At 45.6% G+C, this 24036-nt stretch overlaps 1 protein-coding gene across 2 annotated transcripts in view; it reads right to left on the minus strand.

Annotated features, from left to right (window-relative positions):
• Nucleotides 1-3785: 3785 nt before the first annotated feature.
• Nucleotides 3786-24036, minus strand: part of RP1L1 (RP1 like 1) — a 46371-nt gene continuing 26120 nt past the window's right edge. Inside the window, exons 3-4 of one of the 2 annotated variants that reach the window (XM_065587465.1) lie at nt 15067-15232; nt 3786-12755 (exon numbers count right to left, since the gene is read on the minus strand). In XM_065587465.1, the coding sequence (XP_065443537.1) occupies nt 6919-12755; nt 15067-15232 (6003 nt within the window). In that variant the 3' untranslated portion in view covers nt 3786-6918. Of the gene's footprint in view, nt 12756-15054; nt 15233-24036 lie in introns of both variants that reach the window. The other variant, XM_065587464.1, reaches the window with a different exon arrangement.

The raw sequence follows: 24036 nt of genomic DNA on the forward strand, positions 1-24036 counted from the left end.
TAGGGATTTTCAGCTCCAGAAGCATGTAAGTGATTTAGGAGCATGACTCCCAATCGCTTCCGCTGAGACTTGTGCGCCCCTCTCAGATCCCTGAGCTCTGCTGTCCATTTCCCTGGTGAAAATCCAGCCTGACTCTGCTGGAGTGACTCCAGTTGTATGGCCATGCAACTGAGAGCAGGGTTTGACTTGCCCAGAGCACATCAGAAGGCTGTGAGACGCCAGAGACTTGAACACAAGTCTCCCATAGCCCCCAGGCGAACACCTCAGCCACCAGCTTGTCCTTCCAGTCAGACATAGCTAAAGAGGCAGCAAAGCTGTATCCTTGCTAACGGTTGTTGCTCAGTTGCACATGAGTATGGCCTTTGGAGCCACATAGTCAGTGAGCCGCCTACAGCAGGCCTGCCCCCCACCCAAAACATTTTGTGTGCGGCGTGTTGGGGAGACCCTGTGCAGCAGAGCTCCCCTGAGTCCTTGGGGCAGAAACCCCAGCTCCGACCCATCCCTCTGTTTTCTGCAGCCGCACTGCACCACTGTAGGTGGGCGTCCGGGACAGAACCTGCAGACGATGGGCAAGAATTGGTCCTTTGCATTTTAAACAGGGATTTAAAAAAAAAACACACAACCAAAATAAATTGAGTTCCACTTCAATGTAATGGTTGCTTTAAAAAAAAGCCCTCTCTCAAAGAGTAGAGTTGAATTCCTGCTGCCTCCTTTTCTTCAATGAAAGCTTCCTATCATCAGCCTGGTAGTGGCTTTGCAACAGGCCACAGCCTGCAATTAGAATGGGGCAGGTTGCACTTAGGAACCGGTTTCTGAAGGACTGCGGCAGCTAATACGTTGCAAGAGCCCTTTATGCAAGAATCAAGCGCCTGGAATTAGAAAGATCAGTCCGAGCACTTCCTGGCTGGGCTACAGCAATCCCTGACATTGCATTAAGGTTCAGTGGGTAGGCGGTTAAAATTAGAGACGGCTGGAGGCTGACAAAGGTCAATCTTGAATAAATGATTCAAGCGAACATATAAAGGCAGGACAGCTGCTAGTGTAAATCAATGCAGTGCCATTGAAGTCAGTGGACAGATACCGATTTCCACTAGCTGAGGGTCTGGCCCATAAGTCCCGGAACACTATTTGCTTGTTTAGAGGGCTGGCCTAACAATGGACTGATGGATTCACGCATCATTAATTTGAATACAAATTCCACCTACCCTCTTCCCAATGAAGCACTCCACCAGGTCTAGTTAAACCACTGAACTGGCAGCTTTGTGGCTGATCCCCACCTCTGCCCCCAAACAACGTCTGTTGTAATGAGGCCTATAATAAACCCGATGCTGTTCACTGGGGCTCTGCTGAGAGCGCCACTGGAAAAGCATCTGTGGAATTTCAGATCGAGTCTTTTTGTCTGTCTTTGATTACAGTAACCAGAGCAGATCGTATTCCTCACCACCAGCTCCACCTCTGCCAAAGATCACTTTGTCTCAAGATCCATGTTTGATGCAGGTGACTGGAAGCAACTGAGGCATTGCCAGATGATGGGTCAGTAGGTGAACTACTTGGAGTAGGGAGGAATTTTGAAGGGGCACCAGGAGCGAAGAACCTCCCCCTGGAGTGCATGACACTGCAGTTGCATCTCGCCATCACTAAAATGTTAGGTTGAGCAGCTGTGCTTTGCATTGCATCTTAAAGGTCACCAAATATGGGCCTTTTGAAACCATGAAGACCTGGCACCTGCAGATAAACGTAGACGCTCCCAGCTGATTGATGTAGTATAGGGGACAGGGAATCTCAGAGACAGTCTGTTGTTAGATTAACCCAGTTAGAGCTACAGAGAGTTCTTTAACTACAAGAATGAAGCACTGGTTGCACAGCAATGACTTCAGTATCCTTGCCTTGGACTCTTGCCCTCAGCTAGAGCCGGGCCTACTTGACTCAGCTAACCACAATGCCCGATGAACACTTTGACTGCTCACCTGTGCTAAGTACAGTGAAAACCTGATCCTTGTCTGTGACAGCAGTATGGCCCCATCTCCTCTCCACCTCCCTCTGAGCATTACTGCTCCTGTCTATGGCACTTATAAGTAGAGCCCTGTGTCTGTTTGCAAATGCAAAATAAAATGAAAAACTCACCCACCACCATGGATCCTATGGTTCCTGTCCCACAGGGCTGGGCCCAACTCCCTGCCCTGGGCATTGCAACCTGTACACAGGGGTCACAGCACTGCTTGGGTTTGGAGGCCCCCACCACCTCCATCCTGCCCGGGGACACTGCAGGTCCAATTTTGACTAAATGGCATCCACGCACTCAAATTCATGACCAGGGGGCAGCCAGGGCAAACCTAAGCTGTGACCCCATGTGCCAGGTTGCAACATCCGGCGCAGGGAGTTGGAACAGAAACTACGTCTGCAACCTGCCCCAGGGCCTTCCACCACCTCTCCCCCCGGGCAAGACCCAACCCCCTCCAGAGGGAAGGACCCAACTCCCCTAGGGCCTCCCTTCTCCCCCTTGGCGACCCGATCTCTCTCCCAGCTGGGCCTGCCATCCCCATCCTCCCCAATCCCAGGGCAGGATGTGACCTTGCTTCCCCCAACACCTCCTCCCCCACCCCCAGTCTGGCTAAAATGGATAAAATAAAATAACACACAATCCCTGAAAAATAAAACAAAACTGTATACAAGATAAAGACGGCCACCAGGCACTACTTATAAGCTCACATCACTGGAGTAGCTAAGTACCTCACAGCCTTGCATGGATTTATTGTCAGAAACCTTCATAATTTATCATTATACAGATGTGGAAGTGAGACACCCCCAAGCCCAAGCTCGTACGGGAATTCTATGACAGAACAGGGACTCCTACTCAGGTGGGCCACGTCCCAAATGACGGCCCCAGCCATGGGACCATCCTTCCTCCCAGCTATCAGGGATGCCCCTTGGCAGGAGTGATACGGCCTTGTCAGAGGCACTGAGTGGCAGACGCAGTGAGCTCACTGCCATTGGTGTCACTGTTGGGAAAAGCAGCAGTATTGTACTTTTGGGGAGTGACACTGAAGGAAATATCATCTCCAGGTACCTGGTATACAGTGTGCCCTGGAGAGCTGGGTAGTGTGGGGATACCTCTGGGCAACAAGGAAGGTGTGTTATCCCATTACCTGCACCTCCCTAACCTCAGGGTAGTTAGAGGGCTTTACAACATCTGCCATCAAGCCATTTTGTGTACAGCCAGTGCAGTGATACTCAGGCCTCAGTGGTGCAGGAGCCAAATTAGCGACCAACATTACCCAAAAGAGTGGTTAATTCAATACCATGTGCTGCAAAGAACCGCAGGAGACACATTAAAGAGCCACTTGTGGCTCCCGAGCCTCAGTCTGAGTCTCACTGATCCAGTGACTATTTAACTCAAGAAAAGTTTAAGAAGTTGTGCAGCGTGCAGAACCATAAGACTATAAGAACGGCCATACTGGGTCAGATCAATGGTCCATCTAGCCCTGTATCTTGTCTCCCAATAGTGGCCAATGCCAAGTGCTTCAGAGGGAATGACCAGAACAGGTAATCATCCAGTGATTCATCCCATCACCCATTCCCAGCTTCTGCAGAATCCCATTGGCTAACTCTGAGGTCCTGTAATAACAACGGGACCCTCCCTTCCTGCAAGGCAGCTGGGATTGTAAAGGACCAAAGCTGCACAGAGCACGGTGTGAGAAAGGAACCACCGGGCAAGTGAAATCGTGAGACTGGTTTGCACCGGGCGCACATCTGGAGAAGACTCTGAGAGTTAGAAAGCAGTTTTGTTTTATTTCAGTGGTTTGCAATCTTGTTTTCCATCACACGCTTCATCACCTTTCATTTAACCTATCACTACATAGTCTTTAAAAACAACAACCCAAACAACGTTCAAAGACAATTTGTCCTGCTTGCAAAGAAAACCACCCAACTATATACAGCCAGACACATTTTATACAACTGTGGAAATGCCATATTGTTCATAATCCCTCAGCCTCAACTCCCTACTGAAAGAGAGCAGCTATAATCCCCCCTGGGCTGCTGACACGCGTTATCTTCCCAGCCAGCAAAAATGTGAGGGCTTTTTGTCTGCCATTAGCATGCGTCCCTGTGGCAAAAGGAGAGGGCAGTTGCAAGATTTGACAGGCAAGTGATTCATATCAGCCAAAGGGAAACGTAAACTTTTGTAGCAGAGCAGGGGTGAGAAACATAATCACAATGTATCCTTTTTCAGTGGTACACTCCATTCACAAAAACTCCGGGCTCTTGAGGGAGAGAAGACAGGAGTGGGAATCAGTGAAAAAGATATAGTTCAACAACATAAGTCTCTGGGTCCAATCCTGGAACACTTACTCATGGAAATAGCCCCACTGAAGTTGACAGAGTTGTTTGTGTGATTTGGACATAACAGGATTGCGCTCTTACATGGGTGGATGTGCACGCTTTAGGCATTACGATGATACACAGAAGGGGTAGAATTCAAATATTCGCACAGGTTTTCTGTTTCATAGGAACGCGGTTGACTTCAGTGTAAATACAAGTTAAAAATCATTTTGTCACCCCATGTCCCCCTGCCAATGTTTGTGGTTTTACGGTTACATTTTTAAAAATACACCTCTAATAGGATGTTCTCCCAGCTGTCTCTAATGTAGGATGTTCTCCCAGTTGTGTCTAATGTAGGATGTTCTCCTGATGTCTGCTTTTGTCTACTTAGTTGCAAGGGATTAATTCACAATCATAAAATTGGTGTGTCATAGGACACCACCGTAGTAATAAAAATGACCGATGAGATGTGCTGTTTGTCTCTGAACCAGAAAGCAAGTACCAGAGTGCTTGCTGGCTCCAGCTGTGCAAGGCACTTAAACACATGCCTAACTTTAAGCATGTGAGTAGTTAATGGGACTAGTCATGTGCTTGAAGTTAAGCACATGCTTAAGTGCCTTGCTGGATCAAGATCATTGGCAGCAGACTGAAGGATCTGGAAAGGGGAAGTAGGAGCTCTGGAAGGAATAGCTAAACATTGCTCATGTCTGTCTGTTTGTGCTTCTTTAACCTGCTTGTAGAAGTGAGAGTGTACAGGCTAAGCCTTCTCTATTTGTCTTAAATTCTCTTGCTCAGCCTGAGACTTGAAACTCTGGGTCCGAGCCAGCAAACATGCCTGTGAATGACTGATGTGATAGTCCCACTTACTACAAAGAGATGACCTTGGTGAATAAAGTTAGTGCGGTGTTCTTCAGCTCTCAGCAGAAATGGGGACCGTGCAGTCTTGGACTCTGGAAGATCCATACATTGGATTTCATCACCTTTGCAGTCACAACATAGTTCCAACATTCCGGTGTTTTCTGCTGGTGACATGTAACCACAAACTTGACTTCAGACTGTGTGGCAGTGAATCAATATTCATGTAGGGTGCAAGTCACCTCTGTGCAGAGGCCCAGCATGACGTATATGCACCACTTCATTCATACTTGGGCCCTCTAAATAGGGCTTAAGTGGGACTTCTGTCATGCACAGACCCTTGCACAGGAGTGTAATTTACCCCTATAGACCAAGGCACATATTCACTTGAGATGTAAGAACTGAGACCATCTGGTGTAACACTGGGTTCTTATAAAATGCAAGTATGTTTTTGGGACAGGGAGGGTCAGGTTATCTGATTTTTCTACATTTTAAGCCCAGATTCAGCAAAGCATTTACGCACAAGCTCAGCTTTAAGCATGTGCTGAAGTCAATTAATTGTATCTGATTTAGAAAATAATCTTGAAAGTGATGCTTTGAGGCCTTATTTGAATGTGGTTTGCAGATAGCTGCACAAAATTGCCCACACACATTTTAGCCATTTTGTTTAAGGCATTTTCACACTTTACCAATTTTTCTTTTTTCTGTGAATTTTGGTAAAATGGCTTTGCGTATCCCAAAGACGTGTAAAAAATTATATTTTCATATGCTTCTGAGGCAGTGTCACCTCCTCTTGGAAATGGTTCTGTTTCTATTCAGAAAAGAAGTATGAAATTTAGCTATGTTTTCCCCCAAACAGGACCTTGGGTCAAGCTTGTTTTGAAAAGTTCCAGCTTCTGTTGTGCCTATTTCATACTCCTCTAGTTGGTACTTTTAGTGGCACTGGGCAAATCTCCTACACTTTAAAGTTGAATTTGGTCAGTTATACTGGGGAAATAAATTATAGGACAAATACTGAGAGGTACTAAGCAATTGCAACTGCTTTTGATTTCAGAAGCACGGTGCCTCTTAGAATATTGTATGAGGGACCTTAGATCAGGGTAAAATGCTTAAATACGAGGACAATGAGCGCAGTAGAAATAGATGGCCGGGTAGAGCTTGGCTCTACTAAACTGATCCTGCAAGGCATTGAGTGCTTCATTGAAAGGTCAATGGGAACTAAGCTCACTCCACATCTCACAGCATCATGCCCTATACTGGAGAACATCTTAGTAGGGATAAGGAATGGACATTTATGCAGGCTCTCAGCAGACTTTGGCAAATGATCCAGATGGTGTCAGGGTTCCACAGTTTATGAGTATTTGCAAAAGGATTATGTGCAATACATCAAGGCATCCTGAAGTCAGTCACGATGAAGCCCACCTGAGACACAGATTACGCAGGAAGAAAATAACAGGGCAAGCTAAAGAGTTGGAATAAGAGGGAAAACACACACATGACAGCAGCTCCCCAAACCCACGTTTCTCTTAAACCTCCTCAGTCTACTGAACACGTTGATCAGCCCTCTAGCAATGAGAGTGAGCCAGCTCGATTTTACACATTTCACGTACAGGATTCCAACAGAAGGTTACATGTTTAACTCAGTTAATAGACATGCCCGTTAGGGTGATCTGACTCATTGGTAATACTGGAATACGTAACGAAAATATATATTAAAAAAAGCCCAGTCTTTGATTAGCAGCTCTAAAAGTCCAAGTCGTCTTGGTCAATCTCATCGCCATTTTCTGCCTTCTTTTTAGTCTCCTGGCCATTATTGGAGTTTTCATTGTTTTGGGGGTCAGCGTCATCAGCACCATTCTTCTCACCATCTACAGGACTGGTGCAGGAGGATGGTCTGTCCTCCTCCTCCTCATCGTCCTCCTCGCTGTCAGGATACATCTTTGCAGGCTTGCTGCCTCCATCGCTGTTAGCCTCCCTGTCAGGGTCCTCGTTCAGATTCCCATCATCTCTGCACTCTCCTTCGCTTCCATCCTCCGACCCTTTCTGGGATTGCTGCGAACAGTTTCCCATGGAAGAGTTACAGGAGAAGGCGGCTGCTTTGGTCAGTGTCTCTGGCTCTTTGCTGCAGTCTCGGTCTCCTGTCGCATCAGAGGCCACCTCAGGAACCTCGCTGTGCCTTGCATCTCTGTCTTCATCGTTATCTTGCTTAGGTTCGTCACCGGCTGCTTCTGCTGCCTCATCACCGTTCTGTGCACACTCAGTATCTCCTTCACTTTCATTTTCCGCCTCGGCTGCTGGCGCTTCTGAACATGCCTCGCATTCCACCTCTGGGCTTGCTTCTTCCACAGCCTCATCCCCAGCATCGGCCTGGGGCTCTCGTTCATCTTCTTCGTTTCTGCCTGTGGCTGCTTCTTCTGAGTCCTCAACAGCATCAGAGACTTCAGCATTCTCTTCACATTCAGATGCATTCTCTTCGTTATCGTCCCCATCGACCTCGCCCGCGGCCTCCTCCACTCCGCCCTCAGCCTCCTCTTCAGCTTTGGGCTCTTCCTCACTTTCCTGATCTTCATTTTGTGTTTCTTCTTCTTCTTTCTCCTCCTCTTCCACTTCGCCATTCCCCTCTTCCTGTTTCACTTCCTCTTCCTCATTCCCCTCTTTCACTTCCTCTTCTGCATTCCCCTCTTCCTCATCCCTCTCTTCCTGTTTCACTTCCTCTTCCTCATCCCCCTCATCTTCCTCCTTTGTTTCCTCCTCCACTACTTCTTCCTCCTCCTTCTCTGCTTCTTCTTCCTCCTCCTCCATCACTACCTCACAGTTTTGATTTTCTGAAATTTCATCTCCCTCAGCAGGAGCTGCTGTTTCATCTTCATTCACTTCCTGTTCTCCTTGCTCATCGGTTTCATGTTGTTCTGGCTCTTTCTCGTCATCCGCATCCGGTTCCTGCTCAGGGTGGTCAGGTTCATATTCACCGTCCTCCTCATTAGGGTTGGTCTCCTCTTCTGCCTCTTGCATGTGCTCACTGGGAATCACCTCTCTGTCCTGAACTGCTTCTGAGGCACGGTCCACCATCTTGTTTTCAGTTCCATTTCCCCTCAGGATTTGCTTTAAGTCAAATGCCTTCATGACTGGGGCATTGGCTGCCACCATCGGGTTTCTTATAGGCTTAGACGCCATTTTCTTCCTTATGCAGGTATCACAGGGGCAGTATTCTTCTTCACTTGGTTGTTCACTAACATCATCGGCAAGAGCTGAACTGAAACCAAAATCCTCCTCGTCAATGTCAAATGATAAGTCTGTCGTCCCCGGTTGCTTACTCTGGGTCATATTCCGGTCATTAAAGAGAGACCTATTACGCATGGTCTGCAGCCGTTGTCTTCTCTGCTCTGTCTGGATTGTTGACTCACGCCTGAGTGTTTCATCTGGAGGCCTTGGAGTCCTCTGCCCTGCTCTGCTTTTGATCTTCCTTAGCTCCTTTTCTATGCTCTTTTGTATTCTTTTACTCACTTCGTCCTTCAGCTCCGATATCATTTTATCCAGCAGTTCATTGTTCTCTAAGTTCCACCTGATCTTGAACTCGTTCATGGCACTGATATAGTGAGTCATGAACTCCTTCTCGATTTTCTTTAGCAGCCTCAGCACCCAGACTGGGTTGGGGTCAACTGATTTTTGCTGGGCGATGGAGTATGTTTTCACACTGGTTTCTGGGATTTCCTTGACATTGGCTTCCTGATCACGGGGAGAACCCTCCCCTACCTCCTCTTCCAAATTGGATTCAGCTTCTTTCTCACCATCAGCATCATCAGCATTTGCATCAATTGCAGCAGTGTTGCTTGGTTGCTCAGTTGCCTCATCAGTATTCGCTTCTGGAGGGATTTCATCTCCAGCTTCAGCGTCCGCTTCTCCCTCATTTTCATCTAATTTGCTGTTTTCTTCCACTTCATTTTCGCCCCCTTCGCCATTTTCACAGTTACTACCCTGATCATCTTCATTGGGGTCTGCTTCAGCTCTCTCCTCTGGAGAGTCCGCTCCGGTAGACGCTGCTTCTGCTTCCTCTTTGGACTTTGAGCAGGATGTTGAAGGCCGAGAACACTCTTCTCCTTCTTTACCCTGTTCCTCGGTCTCACTCAGTTTAGGTTCATTCTCTAAACTTGCCCCCTGTTCAGCTGATTTGGACTTAACTTTCTTCTGGGGCAATAAGGTGCAATCTCTGGCACTGGCCACACTTCCCTCTCCTGAGTCACCAGAACCGCTACTGACATCAACCCCGGAAGATGACATTGGAGTGAAGTCTTTGTATGTTGAGTTCTGGTCTTTAAAGCCTGAGCTCATCTTTGTCTGGTCACTTCCTGGTTGGCCTGAACTCGGACCGCCTTTTTCCACTGTGCATCCAAACCACAGGGCCTGAAAAATGTTCAGCAGTTCTGTATATCTAGGCTTATTCAAGCATTTTGGCTTATCCGATGGACCTAATGGCTCTTCGTCAAGGAGCTGTAGACTGGCAAGACAAGTGATCAGAATATTGGCAGAGTTACTGAGCTTCCTCCCCATGGTGGGGGACACTTCAGGCAAACTGTTTGAGCGGTCAAATTTTGCTTCTTGTTTTGAACTGAGCAACGCCTTCATTATCTGCACCGAAGTCTGGATAGTGCTTGGCAAGTCCTTTTTGTTATTATTTTGGCTTGAGGTCTCAATGGAATGGCTGCATTCTGCTTGATTGGTTTCAGCTCCTTCTGACGTCACCCCAGAAGTCTTCTCCTCTTTGGGGCATTCTTCTGCCCCCTCATTAACAGCATTGGCTTCAGCTGCCTCTTTTTTCATTTCCTCCTCTACACCATTTTCACCTTCCCCTGCATCCTCTTTCTCAGCGGTTTCCTCTTCTGAGATTTCTTGATTATTTGCACAGTTTGATATTTCGGTGGTTGTCTCTGCACATTCCTCCTCCCCATCATCCTCCATTTCATATTTCATAAGCAATGTCTCTTGAGGAATTTTGCTTAGCCACTCCTGGACAACTTCTTCTGGAGATGTATTTGGCAGGGCAGAAGGTGCTAAATCACGATCATCTTCCTCTGGTGCACTGGCCTCAATTAATTTATCTTTCATTTTCTCTTTGCAAGAACCACCATCCTTTTTTTGCTTGTCATCTGAGTTATTTTCTGCTGCTTTCATTGTATTAGTTTCCGCTGATTTAGACCCCGAAGAAGTTGGTCTGGAAGAGTCGACTACTTCTTTCTGCTCTTTGTCCTCAGTCAGCATTGACTCAGTGCATGCACTGGTGCTGGAGGAATTCTTAAATACAGCCGATCGTATTTTTTTGCTGCTTGGCTTTCCTTTTGGTGGGGCTGGGCAGTGCAAACTGTACATCGAGGCAACCTCTGATCCCGATGCTCTGCTAGAATTTTCCACCTCAGCATGAAGATTCTTCATTTTTTTCCTCCTGGGTTTGGATGATCGTGTCACACTGGATTGTGAACAGCCATCATTGCTTGTTTTGATCACCTCTGTCTCGGCACATTGGCCCTGGAAGTCTGAGTAAGAAGAGACTCTTGAACTTGGGGGATATCCATTCCCAGCCTCAGTGGTCTGATCGTATTTTGAGCATAAAGACTCTGACATGCTTCCATGTCTTGAGCTTGAGGTCTCGGAACTAACTTTGGCATTTCCCTCTCCATCATTTCTATTAGAATTTGACAAACTTGAGGAAGGGGATGACATCTTACCCCTCTCTTCGGATTGGCTTCCCTGTCTGGTGCCTTTTGAAGACTTACTGTAGCACTTAGAGGTGCTGCTTGTGCTTTGGTCCTCGTTATTAATAGGAGGCGCAGCTGCTTCATTCATAGATGATGTGCTTGAAGGAAGAGAGTCTGAATGAGACGCGTGGTTTCCGAGAGAATTTTTGTTGATTTCACAAGAACTTTTGGAGTAGTTAGATGCCTTGCTGTTTGATCTTGAAACTTCTGCATGGAGAGAATTTTTCTTCTTTTTCTTAGAAGTTGATCCAAGTGATGACATGGACATTTCAGAACGTGCATCCAGATGAATCTTACTGTGCTTGCTTCTCTTTGATGTTCTGGAAGAACAGGAGGCATTGCACACAAGTATTTCATCACTGTCACTCCTCCTGCTATTCCCATCACAAGCTTTGGAATGGGAAGATTCTTCGGTAGAACCTCTTTCACATTCGCTGAAGTCATCTTTGAGCGATTCACTGGGCATCATTTGTGCTGATACTGAACCGACTTCATTGTCTTCTTGTTTTGCTTCCTTCTCTTCAGCATCTTCCTTAGGGCAGGACTCACTGGAAAAGGAAGAGATCACTGGATCATTGTCAGAATGTTTGTCCTGGTCGCTCTTTGCTCTTGGCACACTGTACTTGCTAGAGCTGCTGTAGACACTATGGGCAGAACTTGAGCACGCAGCAAGATCTTCTTCTTCTGCCTTTTTCAAACTGCAGGGTGACATGGTCCTTGCCATACTACTACTTTCCTCACACATACTCTTCTTACTTTGTCTGGAGTGCAGAGATGACCTGGACAAGCTACTTCCAACCCGGCTGCCTTCAATTTCATCCGTTTCCTCCTTTGAACACTTCACTGAAGAAACTTCCATGCAGTTTTCATCCTCGTTCTGTGAATCGGTCTTACTGACCTCGGCTTCCTCAACAGCTTCTTCAGTATCCAGGTTGTTTTCACAACTTGAATGTGAGACTGGCCCTAATGATGATGCTTGTCGGCTACTGCTAGTGTTCATTCGGGTGTATTCCTGTGACTCTTCTCCATTGGAGGCAGCTGTAGACAAAGCGCTTCGATAGTTACACTTTTTAATGTTACAGTACTCCACCCTGTTTTCTATAGTCTCTGAATAGCATGAAGACTCCTGCACAACATGCTCAGAATATTCTTCACTGGATGTGGTGTGGATGCTTTCCACGGAGGTCATCTTTTTGCGGACTACCCTCCTATGGGAAGACGTGCTGGAGCATGAAGACCGTGTGTGCCAAGTTTTTCTTATATCAGGCTCCTCTTTCTGGGAAGTATGCATGGGATTCTTCCAGATGTCATAGTCCTGGTGCTGCTTGCCACAGCTGTGGCAATTAGTTTCCTCAGATTCTGACTCATCGAATTTTGAGATGTAGGAATCAGCATCGCAGGGATATAATGAATCTTCCGCCTCTGAGCTGACTTCTAGGTTCATTTTCTGCATGGGGTCCACTCCATTGTCTTCCTCTACCCCTGACTCTTCACAGGGCGTCTTACTCATCAAATTGGACTTCTTGATCTGTGTGGACCACTGAAGAGTCTCGTCGTTCAGTAAACGAAAGCGGACTTTCATCTCGACAGACAGGCTGCCATCCTTGTTCACGTGCACTCGTTTTTCAATGTCATCGTTGACTAAGGAGTGGACCAGGTCTCCAGCTTTTCCATGTGGACAGTTGTTTGGGAAAGGAGCACCGTTCTCCGGTGATGCGTTGAGACCATTTACGTAGGACTTTTCTGACGATAAGGAAAATCTCATTGACCTGTTGCTTGAAGCCGATCTTGGGTGGATGACGCTTTTTTTGGCTTTCAGTCCAAAGTTCACTGGAATTGAGAAAAAGAAAACAAAACAAAGAGGGAATAATGAGAATTCATGGAAAGGTAACATGAAACATCCAGGGCCAAATCCTCAGCTGGGGTAAATAGACATAGCTCCATTGAAGTCAGTGATGCTATGCCAATTTATACCTGGACATAGTTAACAGAAGTGCCACAAACTGTAACTACAGAATGAATAGCTCATACTGAAAGCTTCTATTCTTTAGCTTTCCTTTTTAAGTCTAGTTTAAATTACAAATGTTTTGGTAATGCCTTTTATTCTATCCCACGGTGCAGAAAAGAGCATGCCCAACAATGATTTCCCCCCATTTTGTTTAATTGCAAATATGCATTTCCCTAAATATGTTTTCTTTCTTATTAAGCCTAAGGGTACCTGCACTGAGGAACTGCCCAAGCCTTTAGACGAATGTCTGGGTACCTGACAATTATTCTGTATTGTTTGCTGATCCACCTGAATGCTGACAAATGTACGTAGGGCAGAGCACACATTGGTGGGTGCACCATATGGGTACATTACTTTGAATAATAATAATGCTTATCAGGATTAATGGGGCCAAAGTGAAGATGTGTACATTGGTGTTAATTGCATATCGGCATGAAAGTACAAGTGGGCGTAAGAGGTCTGATCAAGTGCTGAATACATACAAAAGACACAGAAAAGGAAACACACCTAAGAACACAGGCACCGGCTTCCTCTTTTCCCTGGGGGTGCTCAACCGCCCCTCAGCCCCAGGCCCTGCCCCCACTTCACCCCTTCCCCCAAGGCCCTACCCTACCTCTTTCCGCCCCTTCCCTGCCTCTTCCTGCCACGTTCTTCCCCTCCCCCAAACACGCCTCATTCCCGCTAATCCCCTTCCCCTCAGAGCCTCCTGCACGTCACGGAACAGCTGATTGTGGGAGGCACTGGGAGGGAGGAGGAGGAGGAGTTGATCGGTGGGGCCACCGGTAGGCAGGAGGCACTGGGGGTGGGAGAGCTGGCTGCCAGTGGGTATTAAGCACCCACAGATTTTTTTCCTTGGGTGCTCCAGGCCTGTAGACCCACAGAGTCGGTGCCTATGCCCAAGAAGAAGTGTATATCTCTCACTCAATCAATTCCCTGCCATTTCAGGGACCTCAGTATTGGTGCACATTGGTCCCACCCATTTTCTGTCTGTGACACACAATAGTTTAGTCTCCTGAGAGCTGTAATACTTTGATCTAATTCTGGTTGTCGGGCTTGGTGTGGGGGTGGCTGGGTGGAGCTTAGTGGCCTGTGATACACAGGAGGTCAGACTAGAAGATCTGATGGTTGCTTCTGGTCTTGAATTCTATGATTTGGTGACACAAAGTAGTTCCCACCCAACCTTACATAAGCACTTTAATTGACACCTTCTTTCAGTCCCTTGTTTAGGTCTCATTTCCAAAGTGCTCTGCTGATATTAGCTAACTATGTCTACACTGCCCTGCAGGGAGGACTATGGGGTTGTAAACAGTAGTGCGCACTAAAGTGCTGCACTGTAACTCCCCATGTGGATGCTGCAGATATGAATTAAAAGGTTCCTAGTTCACATTAACATAATCCTGTTTGAAGAGAACTACGTTAATGCGAACTAGGAACCTTTTAGTTTGCACCTGCAGGATCCACACGGGAGAGTTACAGTGTAGCACTTAGGTGCGCACTGCTATTCTCACCCCCGGAGTCCGAACTGCACAGCAGGGTAGACAAGCCCTAAGCCTCAAAAAGGTGATATAAAGCCTGTCAAGTATCATTCCCCCATTTCACAGATAGGGAAACGGGAGTCAGAGAGGTTGAACCCAAAGCTAGCATAAGCAAGCGCCTCAAATTAGACACCTAATGAAATGGCCTGATTTTCAGCCACAGCTCCCAGTGAAGTCAAATGGGAAAATATTGACAAGTAACAGAAGGACTTGGGGGCAGGGGATACATAGGGAAACACAAGGGCTTTGGGGAGACAGAGGCAGGAAAAGAGGAAGTTCAAGAAGGGAAGGGAGGAGACAGAGATGCAGGGGAGGGGAAGTTAGGCAGAGTGGGGGCATGTGGAAAGGAAACAGAGGAAGAGGTGCAGGGGCAAATTCAAAAGGAAGAAGCCAGAGAGAACAAGGGGAAAGTGGAAATATTTAAGAGTGGTTAAATTATGCAAAGAAAGTGATGTGCATGCATTGAATGTGCACATTAGATCATTACAACATGTGCATATAATCTCCAGAATTCTAGTTGTCCAGAGGGACAGGTATGGAATGGCTGACAGCCCTGGAGCGAGCTGTCTGGGACAACGCAGCTCACCGTCTTTCTTACTTCCGTTGTTTTCACTGATGTTGTTGCCACTGGATTGGGAAGCCAGGCCAGGGAGCTTCTCGGCAGAGCGCTTCCGCGAATTCTCAATGACTAGTGGTTTAAACGGCTCCCGGCCTACGCACACCAGCACGCTTGGGCAGTGGAGCAGAGCCTGCATGCTGTCGATCTGGAGGGAAGAAAACATCTGCTGAGTCACAACACGCTTGTGGGCCAGAACAATTGTCAAATATGTAACTGGTTATAAAGAGGATGGTGATCAATTATTCTCCGTGTCCACCAAGCAGGTAAATAGTATAATGGCTAACGAGGGTCAGGCTGGAGACTCTTGCCTACATGCTCGGGGTTTTACTGATCGCCATATTTGGGGTCGGGAAGGAATTTTCCTCTAGGGTAGATTGGCAGAGGCCCTGGAGGTTTTTCGCCTTCCTCCACAGCATGGGGCAGGGATCGCTAGCAGGAGGGTTCTCTGCCAATTGAAGTCACTAAGCCACAGGATTTGGGGACTTCAACAGCAGAGTCAAGGGAAAGGGTAGGGACGGCTTTGTGGCCTGCAACATGCAGGGGGTCAGACCAGATGATCATAATGGTCCCTTCTGACCTTAAAGTCTATGAGTCTATGAGTCTATGAGACAGGAAGGAATCCGCTCAGTTTACAGCAAGGGAGATTCAGGTTAGATACACCTCTACCCTGATATAACGCGACCCGATATAACACGAATTCGGATATAACGCGGTTAAGCAGTGCTCCGGGGGGGTAGGGGCTGCGCTGCGCACTCCAGCTGATCAAAGCAAGTTCGATATAACGCGGTTTCACCTAGAACGCGGTAAGATTTTTTGGCTCCCGAGGACAGCGTTATATCGGGGTAGAGCTGTATTAGGAAAAACTTTCTGACTACAAAGCTAGTTCAGTGGTGAGACAGGTTACCCAGGGAGGCTGTGGAATCCCTGTCACTGGACGTATTTAAGACCAGCTTAGACAAACAACTGTCCGGGATGGTTCTAGGTTTACTTGATCCTGACCTTTTGAGAACCCATCCAGCCCTATGTTTCTATGATTCTGTCAGCTTTGTTTCATCTTCCAGACCCAGAACCAGGTAGGACATAATGGAACCCACTTATACTAACATCACTTGTAATGATAGGACTTCTAGCAGGGGTGAGTAAGAGCCTCCAATCATTTCAGGGCACTCCAACGGACTTTCTTCTGAGCACATACCCAGTGTGATAAATGGGGGTGGGGTAGCTCTCTTTTATGAACACCCAGACAGCCAGTTAGGTATAAAATCCCTCTTAGTAGCTGTTCTCTACTTGCTTTACCTGTAAAAAGTTAAAAAGTTTTAGCCTTTCCATTGGCTCTTTTGGTCAGATGAACATAAGAACGGCCCCACTGGGTCAGACCAAAGGTCCATCTAGCCCAGTATCCTGTCTTCCGACAGTGGCCAATGCCAGGTGCCCCAGAGGGAATGAACAGAACAAGTAATCATCAAATGATCCATCCCCTGTCGCTCATTCCCAGCTTCTGGCAAACAGAGGCTAGGGACACCATTCCTGCCCATCCTGGCTAATAGCCATTGATGGACCTATCCTCCATGAATTTATCTAGTTATTTTTTGAACCCGGTTATGGTCTTGGCCTTCACAACATCTTCTGGCAAGGAGTTCCAAAGGTTGACTGTGCGTTGTGTGAAGAAATACTTCCTTTTATTTGTTTTAACCCTGCTGCCTATTAATTTCATTTGGTGACCCCTAGTTCTTGTGTTATGAGAAGTAGTAAACAACACTTCCTTATCTACTTTCTCTACACCAGTCATGATTTTATAGACCTCAATCATATCTCCCCTTAGCGGTCTCTTTTCCAAGCTGAAAAGTCCCAGTCTTATTAATCTCTCCTTAGACAGAAGCCATTCCATACCCCTAATCATTTTTGTTGCCCTTTTCTGAACCTTTTCCAATTCCAATACATCTTTTTTGAGACAGGGCAACCACATCTGCACACAGTATTCAAGATGTGGGCATACCATGGATTTATATAGAGGCAATATGATATTTTCTGTCCTATTATCTAGCCCTTTCTTAATTATTCCCAGCATTCTGTTCGCTTTTTTGACTGCACATTGAGTGGATGTTTTTAGAGAACTATCCACAATGACTCCAAGATCTCTTTCTTGAGTGGTAACAGCTAATTTAGACCCCACCATTTTATATGTATAGTTGGGATTATGCTTTCCACTGTGCATTACTTTGCATTTATCAACATTACATTTCATCTTCCATTTTCTTGTCCAGTCACCCAGTTTGGAGAGATCCTTTTGTAGCTCTTCGCAGACTGCCTGGGTCTTAACTATCTTTAGTAATTTTGTATCATCTGCAATATTTGCCACCTCACTGTTTACCCCTTTTTTCAAATCATTTATGAATATGTTGAATAGGACTGGTTCCAGAACAGATCCTTGGGAGATGCCACTATTTACCTCTTTCCATTCTGAAAACTGGCCATTTATACCTAGGGAGGTCCTGGAAGCTTCTTCCCTGGAGGTTTTCAAAAGGAGGCTAGATAGCCATCTGTCTGGGATGGTTAGACACAACAAATCCTGCATCCTGGCAGGGGGTTAGACTAGATGATGCTTGTGGTCCCGTCTAACCTTAGGATTCTATGATCTCTGACAGGTGTTTGCCAACCTGCTCTTAAAAACTTCCAATGACGGGGATTCCACAGCCTCCCTCAAAAGCCTAGCCAGCTATTCCCAGGTTTGTAGTTGTACATTCGATTTTTCCTTCGTTAGTGGAAGTACTTTGCACTTGTCTTTATTGAATTGAATCAGAGCAATTCTCCAATTTGTCAAGGTCATTTTGAATTCTAATCCTGTCCCCCAGAGTGCTTGCAACCCCTCCAAGCTTTGGGTCATCTTCAATTTTTATAAGCCTATAAGTCATAAGCATACTCTCCACTTCATCTCCACTTTTAAGCATACACTCCACTCCAAGTCATTAATGAAAATACTAAATAGTACCAGACCATGGACTAACACTTACGGGACCCCCACTAGATATGCCTCCCAGTTTGACAAAGAACCATTGATAACTACTCTTTGAATATGGCCTTTCAACCACTTGTGCACCCTCAACCACATTTCCCTAGTTTGCTTATGAGAATGTCTCATGGGACTGTGTCAAAAGACTTACTAAAATCAAGATACATCACATCTACAGATTCCCTGCTATCCACTAGGCCAGTAACCCTGTCAAAGAAGGAAATTAGGTTGATCTGGCATGATTTGTTCTTGATAAATGCATACTGGCTATACCCGATAACCCTATTATCCTCTAGGGGCTTACAAATCGATAATTATTTAATAATTTGTTCCAGGATCTTTCCAGGTATCAAAGTTAGGCTGACTGGTTTAGAATTCCCTGGGTCCACTTTGTTCCCCCTTTTAAAGATAGATACTATGTTAGCCCTTTTCCAGCCCTCTGGGACCTCACACTTCCTCCATGGGCTCTCAAAGATAATCACTAACAGCTCCAAGATTGCTTCAGCTAGTTCCTCAAGTACCCTAGGATGAATTTCATCAGGCCCTGCTAGCTTGGATACACCTAACTAAAGTAAATATTTGTTAACCTGTTCCCTCCCTCCCCCTTTTGGCTTGATCTAGTCCATGATCTAGTCTGATCTTCTGCATAGAATCATAGAATATCAGGGTTGGAAGGGACCTCAGGAGGTCATCTAGTCCAACCCCCTGCTCAAAGCAGGACCAATTCCCAACTAAATCAATATTTATGCATATTACAGGCCAGAGAATTTCACCCAGTGAATCCTGCATTGTGGTGTATTGAAAACTGCATAACAATTATACACTACCACTTTAAATTTGCCTGGTCCTGCTTCCTGTAGGGAAGTTGTGTGATCTGGCGGGTCTTCAGCAGTCAGTCTGCAAAGAGCCAGCCTGGAGAAAAGTGGGGTGAGTTGGTAAACAGCCGGCATTCTCTGTATGTGTGGGTTTGGTTCTTGTGAGTTAAGGTTCTAGATTTTGAGAAATAAAGCTCTCTTACATTGCAACCATCCGGAATGAGTATTTTGTGTTTTTGTCTTGCTTTTCTGTCTCTATGCCATGAATACAACATGCATCAAGCCAATAACTTCTGGTTAAGCCAGAGTATATCTTTCAGAAAGAGATTCCATCTTGATTTAAAGATTTCAAGTGATGGAGATGACATAGTGCTACAAAAATCCCAAGTCCAGGCTGCATTACGTTTCCCACTGATTGAGCTGTGCCAGCAGTAACTGACAGCTTTCCTAGGGCCACGTTCTGCCACCCTTGCTCACTGTTGGGGGCACCCTACTCTGCAAATAGCCCCAGTGAAATCAGTGGGGTAAAGGGTGGAAGAATGTGGCCCCTATTGGAGGAGTAGCCTGCGTGCAGGGCTTGATGGAACAGAGGCCGGTGTACCAATTCAGTCTGCTGCTGCTCACTGACAAATCCTGAATCCTTGTTCAGATCCGGATTCTGCGCCCCATACTCATGGGACTGCTTGCATGAGTAAATGCTACTCAGTGAGCAAGGGCTGTAGAACCAGGGCCTGAGGTAAAATGCTCAGTGAGTTCCAAGGGGATACTGCCTGGAATAAGGGCTGCTAGTGCCAAGTGGCCAACATCTCTTATGACCCTGCTGTGTTGGCAGTGCGGTCAGGAATCTGTGCAGCCCAGCTGGGATTTCATGTGTTCACCAGGCAGCTGCAGGTCCTCTGGCCAGGAGCTGAAGCTTGAAGAAAACCACCAGCTATCTCAAGACTTGTGATGAGAATTGGCAACACTGAGGATCTGGCAGCATAGAGCAAGGTTTTAGGATTTGGCTCAGTGTGAATTTTGCCTAAGTGAAGACTGGTACATCCGACCCCCTTGACATCAGTGTCCTCAGTTTGTGACATCACATTGCAGTTTTATGGAAATCATGAGGCAGTATCCTGGGGGGGTTGTATGGATAAATACATTAAAGATTGTGAGGGGCTCAAGCACTGGGGTGAGGGGCCATATAAGTACCAGATAGACAGATTAGACAGACATATAGAGGAATGAATGGATGGATGGATGAATAGATAGACAGACAGAGGCCAAATCCTGCAGTCTTTCTGAGTTCTGCCTTAGTAAAGCCTGTAGAATCGAGCCCTTAGTGGAGAATAAGCAATACAAGTTGATGATCTACTAATTATTATTACCATATTATTTATCGTATGTAGTGCTGTAGCACCTAGAGGCCCCAGCCCCACTGTACCAGGTGTTCTACAAACATGTAACAGAGAGACAGAGAGAGAGAGAGAGAGAGAATCTGGCCTATAAAGTTTACAATCTAAGCAACACTTTAGTACTTAGCCAAACAAGAAAGATCTTGCTTATGTGCAATTTTCTTTAATTAAGAGAAAATACAAGAAGGAACCAACCCAGAAAGATCAATCTATCTATCTGTCTCCCTAGCAGGTTTGTATTTCTGTCTTTCTGGGCTATCAATAATGATGAAGGTACTTTTGTGCATAATTTTAAAAAGTCCTAGCCATTTTTAATGCACAGTTTTCAAAAAGGAGCAATTTTTAGGAGGGGGCAACATTTAATAAAAAAATTCAGTTTAAAAAAATGTTCTGGTTTTTCATAGCCTACTGCTTTTTTTCCCCCCTCTTCCCTCTCCCCACATTTCTCCATTTTGCCACTGGGAAGGAAAAAGAGGGGAAAAGAAAACAAAATATAAAACCAAAACCAACCCCCCTCATACACATTTTTTTTTTCAGATTTCACTAGCAACAACCAAATCAGAAAATTTGGAAAATTATTTTTTGTGGTAATTTTCATTTAAAAAAAAAAAAAAAAAAGGCCATTTTGGGGGATGAAAAATATTTTTATTCAGAATTTTTCTCTCAGCTGTAAGTATATATTTATCTAAGCATTTATACCACATGTATCACTGTGGCATATTGAATGCAGGAAATATATGGAGCTATCTTTGCTATTGGTGAAAATATGCATCGTTTTAGAAATCAATGGAGCTAAACCAATTTATATTAGGTGAGGACCTGGCTCATGCCGCATAATCAGAATTCTTTCTTAAAGAATATGCTTATGGCCACTTGGTTATTTAAAATAAAATGTCTATAACATAGCATAGGAAGCATTAGCAGCTTTTTAGCTTTGTATTTATATATAAGCACCATCTCTTTTAATTGATCACTAGTAATAGTTAGGAATTCAACTAGAACTAGGGTGACCAGATGAGATGAAGAAAATATCAGGACACCGGGGGGCGGGGGGGGAGGGAGGAGGGGGCGTATGCCGAGTGCTGCCGGCTGGCTGAGCAAAAAAAAAAAAAAAAGAGTGGGACAAACAGCTCAAAATCGGGACGATCCTGATTTTATTGGGACGTCTGGTCACCCTACCTAGAACCCTGATGTTCCTTTAATCATTGCATGTATTTGTAGAGACAGCTGCTGCACATGAAAGGCTTTTCAAAAGTCATTTTGATCACATCCTTTGTATTGTCCCAAACTCTCCCACTCCATCTGTAGAACACAGATCTATAGGACTAAACCAACAACTCAGCTCAATCAGCCGCAGCAAAACATTTCACCCAGTTCTCTGCAAATAACCCATCCTGTTAATGACGGGGCATACTCAGGAAAACAGGGGACACCATTCCCGAGGACAATCAATATGGCCTCTTTCACCAGTACTAAATTATCTTCAAAATAGAGGTCCTGATCCTGCACTCAGCACCTTCTAACACTCAGCATGTTGCAGAATGAAACCCATACATTGCTTCTTAGGGTTTCCTTTTTGTTTCATGGAGATGAAAACTTAAAATGGCAGGTCCACTCTGGCAACCCTCACTAATGCAAGTGTCCACTGAGTGCACTAAACTCCCCGGGTGAAATCCTGACTCCACTGACGTCAGTGAACTCCCACTGACAACCCCACTGTCTGTAACTAAAACGCCCACATTAAAATTATGGGCCTGATTCTGTAATCTTTAGTCACATAAGCAGTCCCATTGACGTGATATGATACATCAATCACTGAGCAGTCAGGCGATAGACCCTCCAAATATGCTCTTGTGAGATGACATCTACCATATAGTTTTCATAGGCAAACTTTAGGGGGAAAACATTGGGATTGATTAAGGTGCTTGAAGGACTGGTTATGGGGAAAGACTTTTATAAAAAACAAAACTAAATTGGCTAAAAGGAGGCAGGGTAACTATAAACATTTCTGAAGGATGAAAACACCAAAGAAAGAAAGGAATGGTTCAGGGTGATACAACTAGGACTGATGGAATGAAATTAAGGAAGGGTACCGTTAGGCTGAATATCAGGAGGCAAATAGTGAGATGGGGGAAAACAGTCTCCCACATGCCATGGAGAAAGCTCGAATCCTAGAAACATTTAAACCTAGGTTTCACAAAGAACTGAAAAATTGTCTATAGACCACAGTCCTACTCAACTGCCACGACATGGACTAAGTAATATTTTCATCAGCAGATCTCAAAGTGCTTTACAAAGGGTCAGTATCTTTATCCCCACTTTACAGAAGGGGAAACTGAGGCACGGGGAGCTGAAGTGACTTATCCAAGGTCACCCAGCAGGCAAGTGGCAGAGATTGGAATAGAACCAAGAGCTTCTGAATCTCAGTGCAGCACTTTGTCCATTAGGCACACTGACTAGATGAATTTATACTGCAAAATGTTTCCATTTGACATTTTATGATTATACAATATTAGTTATCACCCGCAGCTGTATAATATCAGATATAACACAACATTGGTATGAGATAGCCCAGAAACGTAACGGACCAGGCTGAGCCTGGAACCCTTACTCACGCGAGTAGTTTCACTGAGTGGGCACCATTACAGCAAAATTGAAATCTTCTCTTCATGCCACTTCAAAGCTTTTATGCAGCCAGTGAAACCCTGGGACTTTTAGGGCCTACAGCAGATGTTGACATTATTTCATTGGATTGTCACTTTGTTGTAAGAGGGGCTGTTATTTTCCTGGAGTCATCAGCTATTGTAAAGAGTGCTTTATGCTTCATCAACGCCTGATCTGCTCATCCCATGTCCATTCCAAAGAGAAGAAAGGGATTTCAAGGCCGTTACTTTGCCCTCTATCCTACCCATCCTACATGAAAGCCATTCTTTTTCAGAAGATGCTATATACAAAATGAAATGATTGGTATTTATTGGTCAGCACAGCATTCCCCACCCTGAGGTTTTCTTCTTTAACCACCTGTGAGACACTGTGATCGTTTCTGGATCCGAGCATGAAAGGAAACTGCCTCGACCGCCAAACTTATTGCCTTGAGCAGCCACCACAGACAAGCTTTCCAAAGTGTGGTTCTCCATCCCATGTTACCACAGAAAAAAGTTAAGACCTCCCTCTCCCATCTAGCTATGAAGAAAGAGAGATTCACGGTGACCTCTTAAAACCCGTTTGTGACCCCTCCCCCTCAAGTGGAGAACCCATGCACCTTCACGCACACACAAACTGAAAGCTTAACTGTGACAGACCTCAGAACCTTCTGCCTCTAGTTCTTTGGTTCTCTATTCCCATATGCTGTACAGGAGACCCCGTGGGTAACATACTGCAGGAGTTTCCAAGCAGAATTGCCAGGACTGGCGTCTAACCTTGGACCAACAGGAGGCAGGAGTACCATTTAGGTGACCATCTCACCTCCCGTGGAGACGATTACCTGTCACACTAGACCACGTGTCTAGCAGCTGCAAAAGCATCTTGCAAGATTGCACTTCCATAGAGCCTTCCTTTCCCAGATCTCCGAGAGGCTTTACAAATCCGAACGAGTCCCCTTATTATTCCCCTCTGATTGGTTAAGCAACTTGCCGAGAGTCACAACGTGAGTCAGTGGCCCAATCAGGAGTGGAATCCAGACCGGCTGACTCTCCAATCCCAGTCCTAGCTGGTGAGCACTAAACTCTGC

This window comes from Chrysemys picta, chromosome 3, assembly GCF_011386835.1.
Source record: "Chrysemys picta bellii isolate R12L10 chromosome 3, ASM1138683v2, whole genome shotgun sequence".
Classification (NCBI taxonomy): Eukaryota; Metazoa; Chordata; order Testudines; family Emydidae; genus Chrysemys; species Chrysemys picta.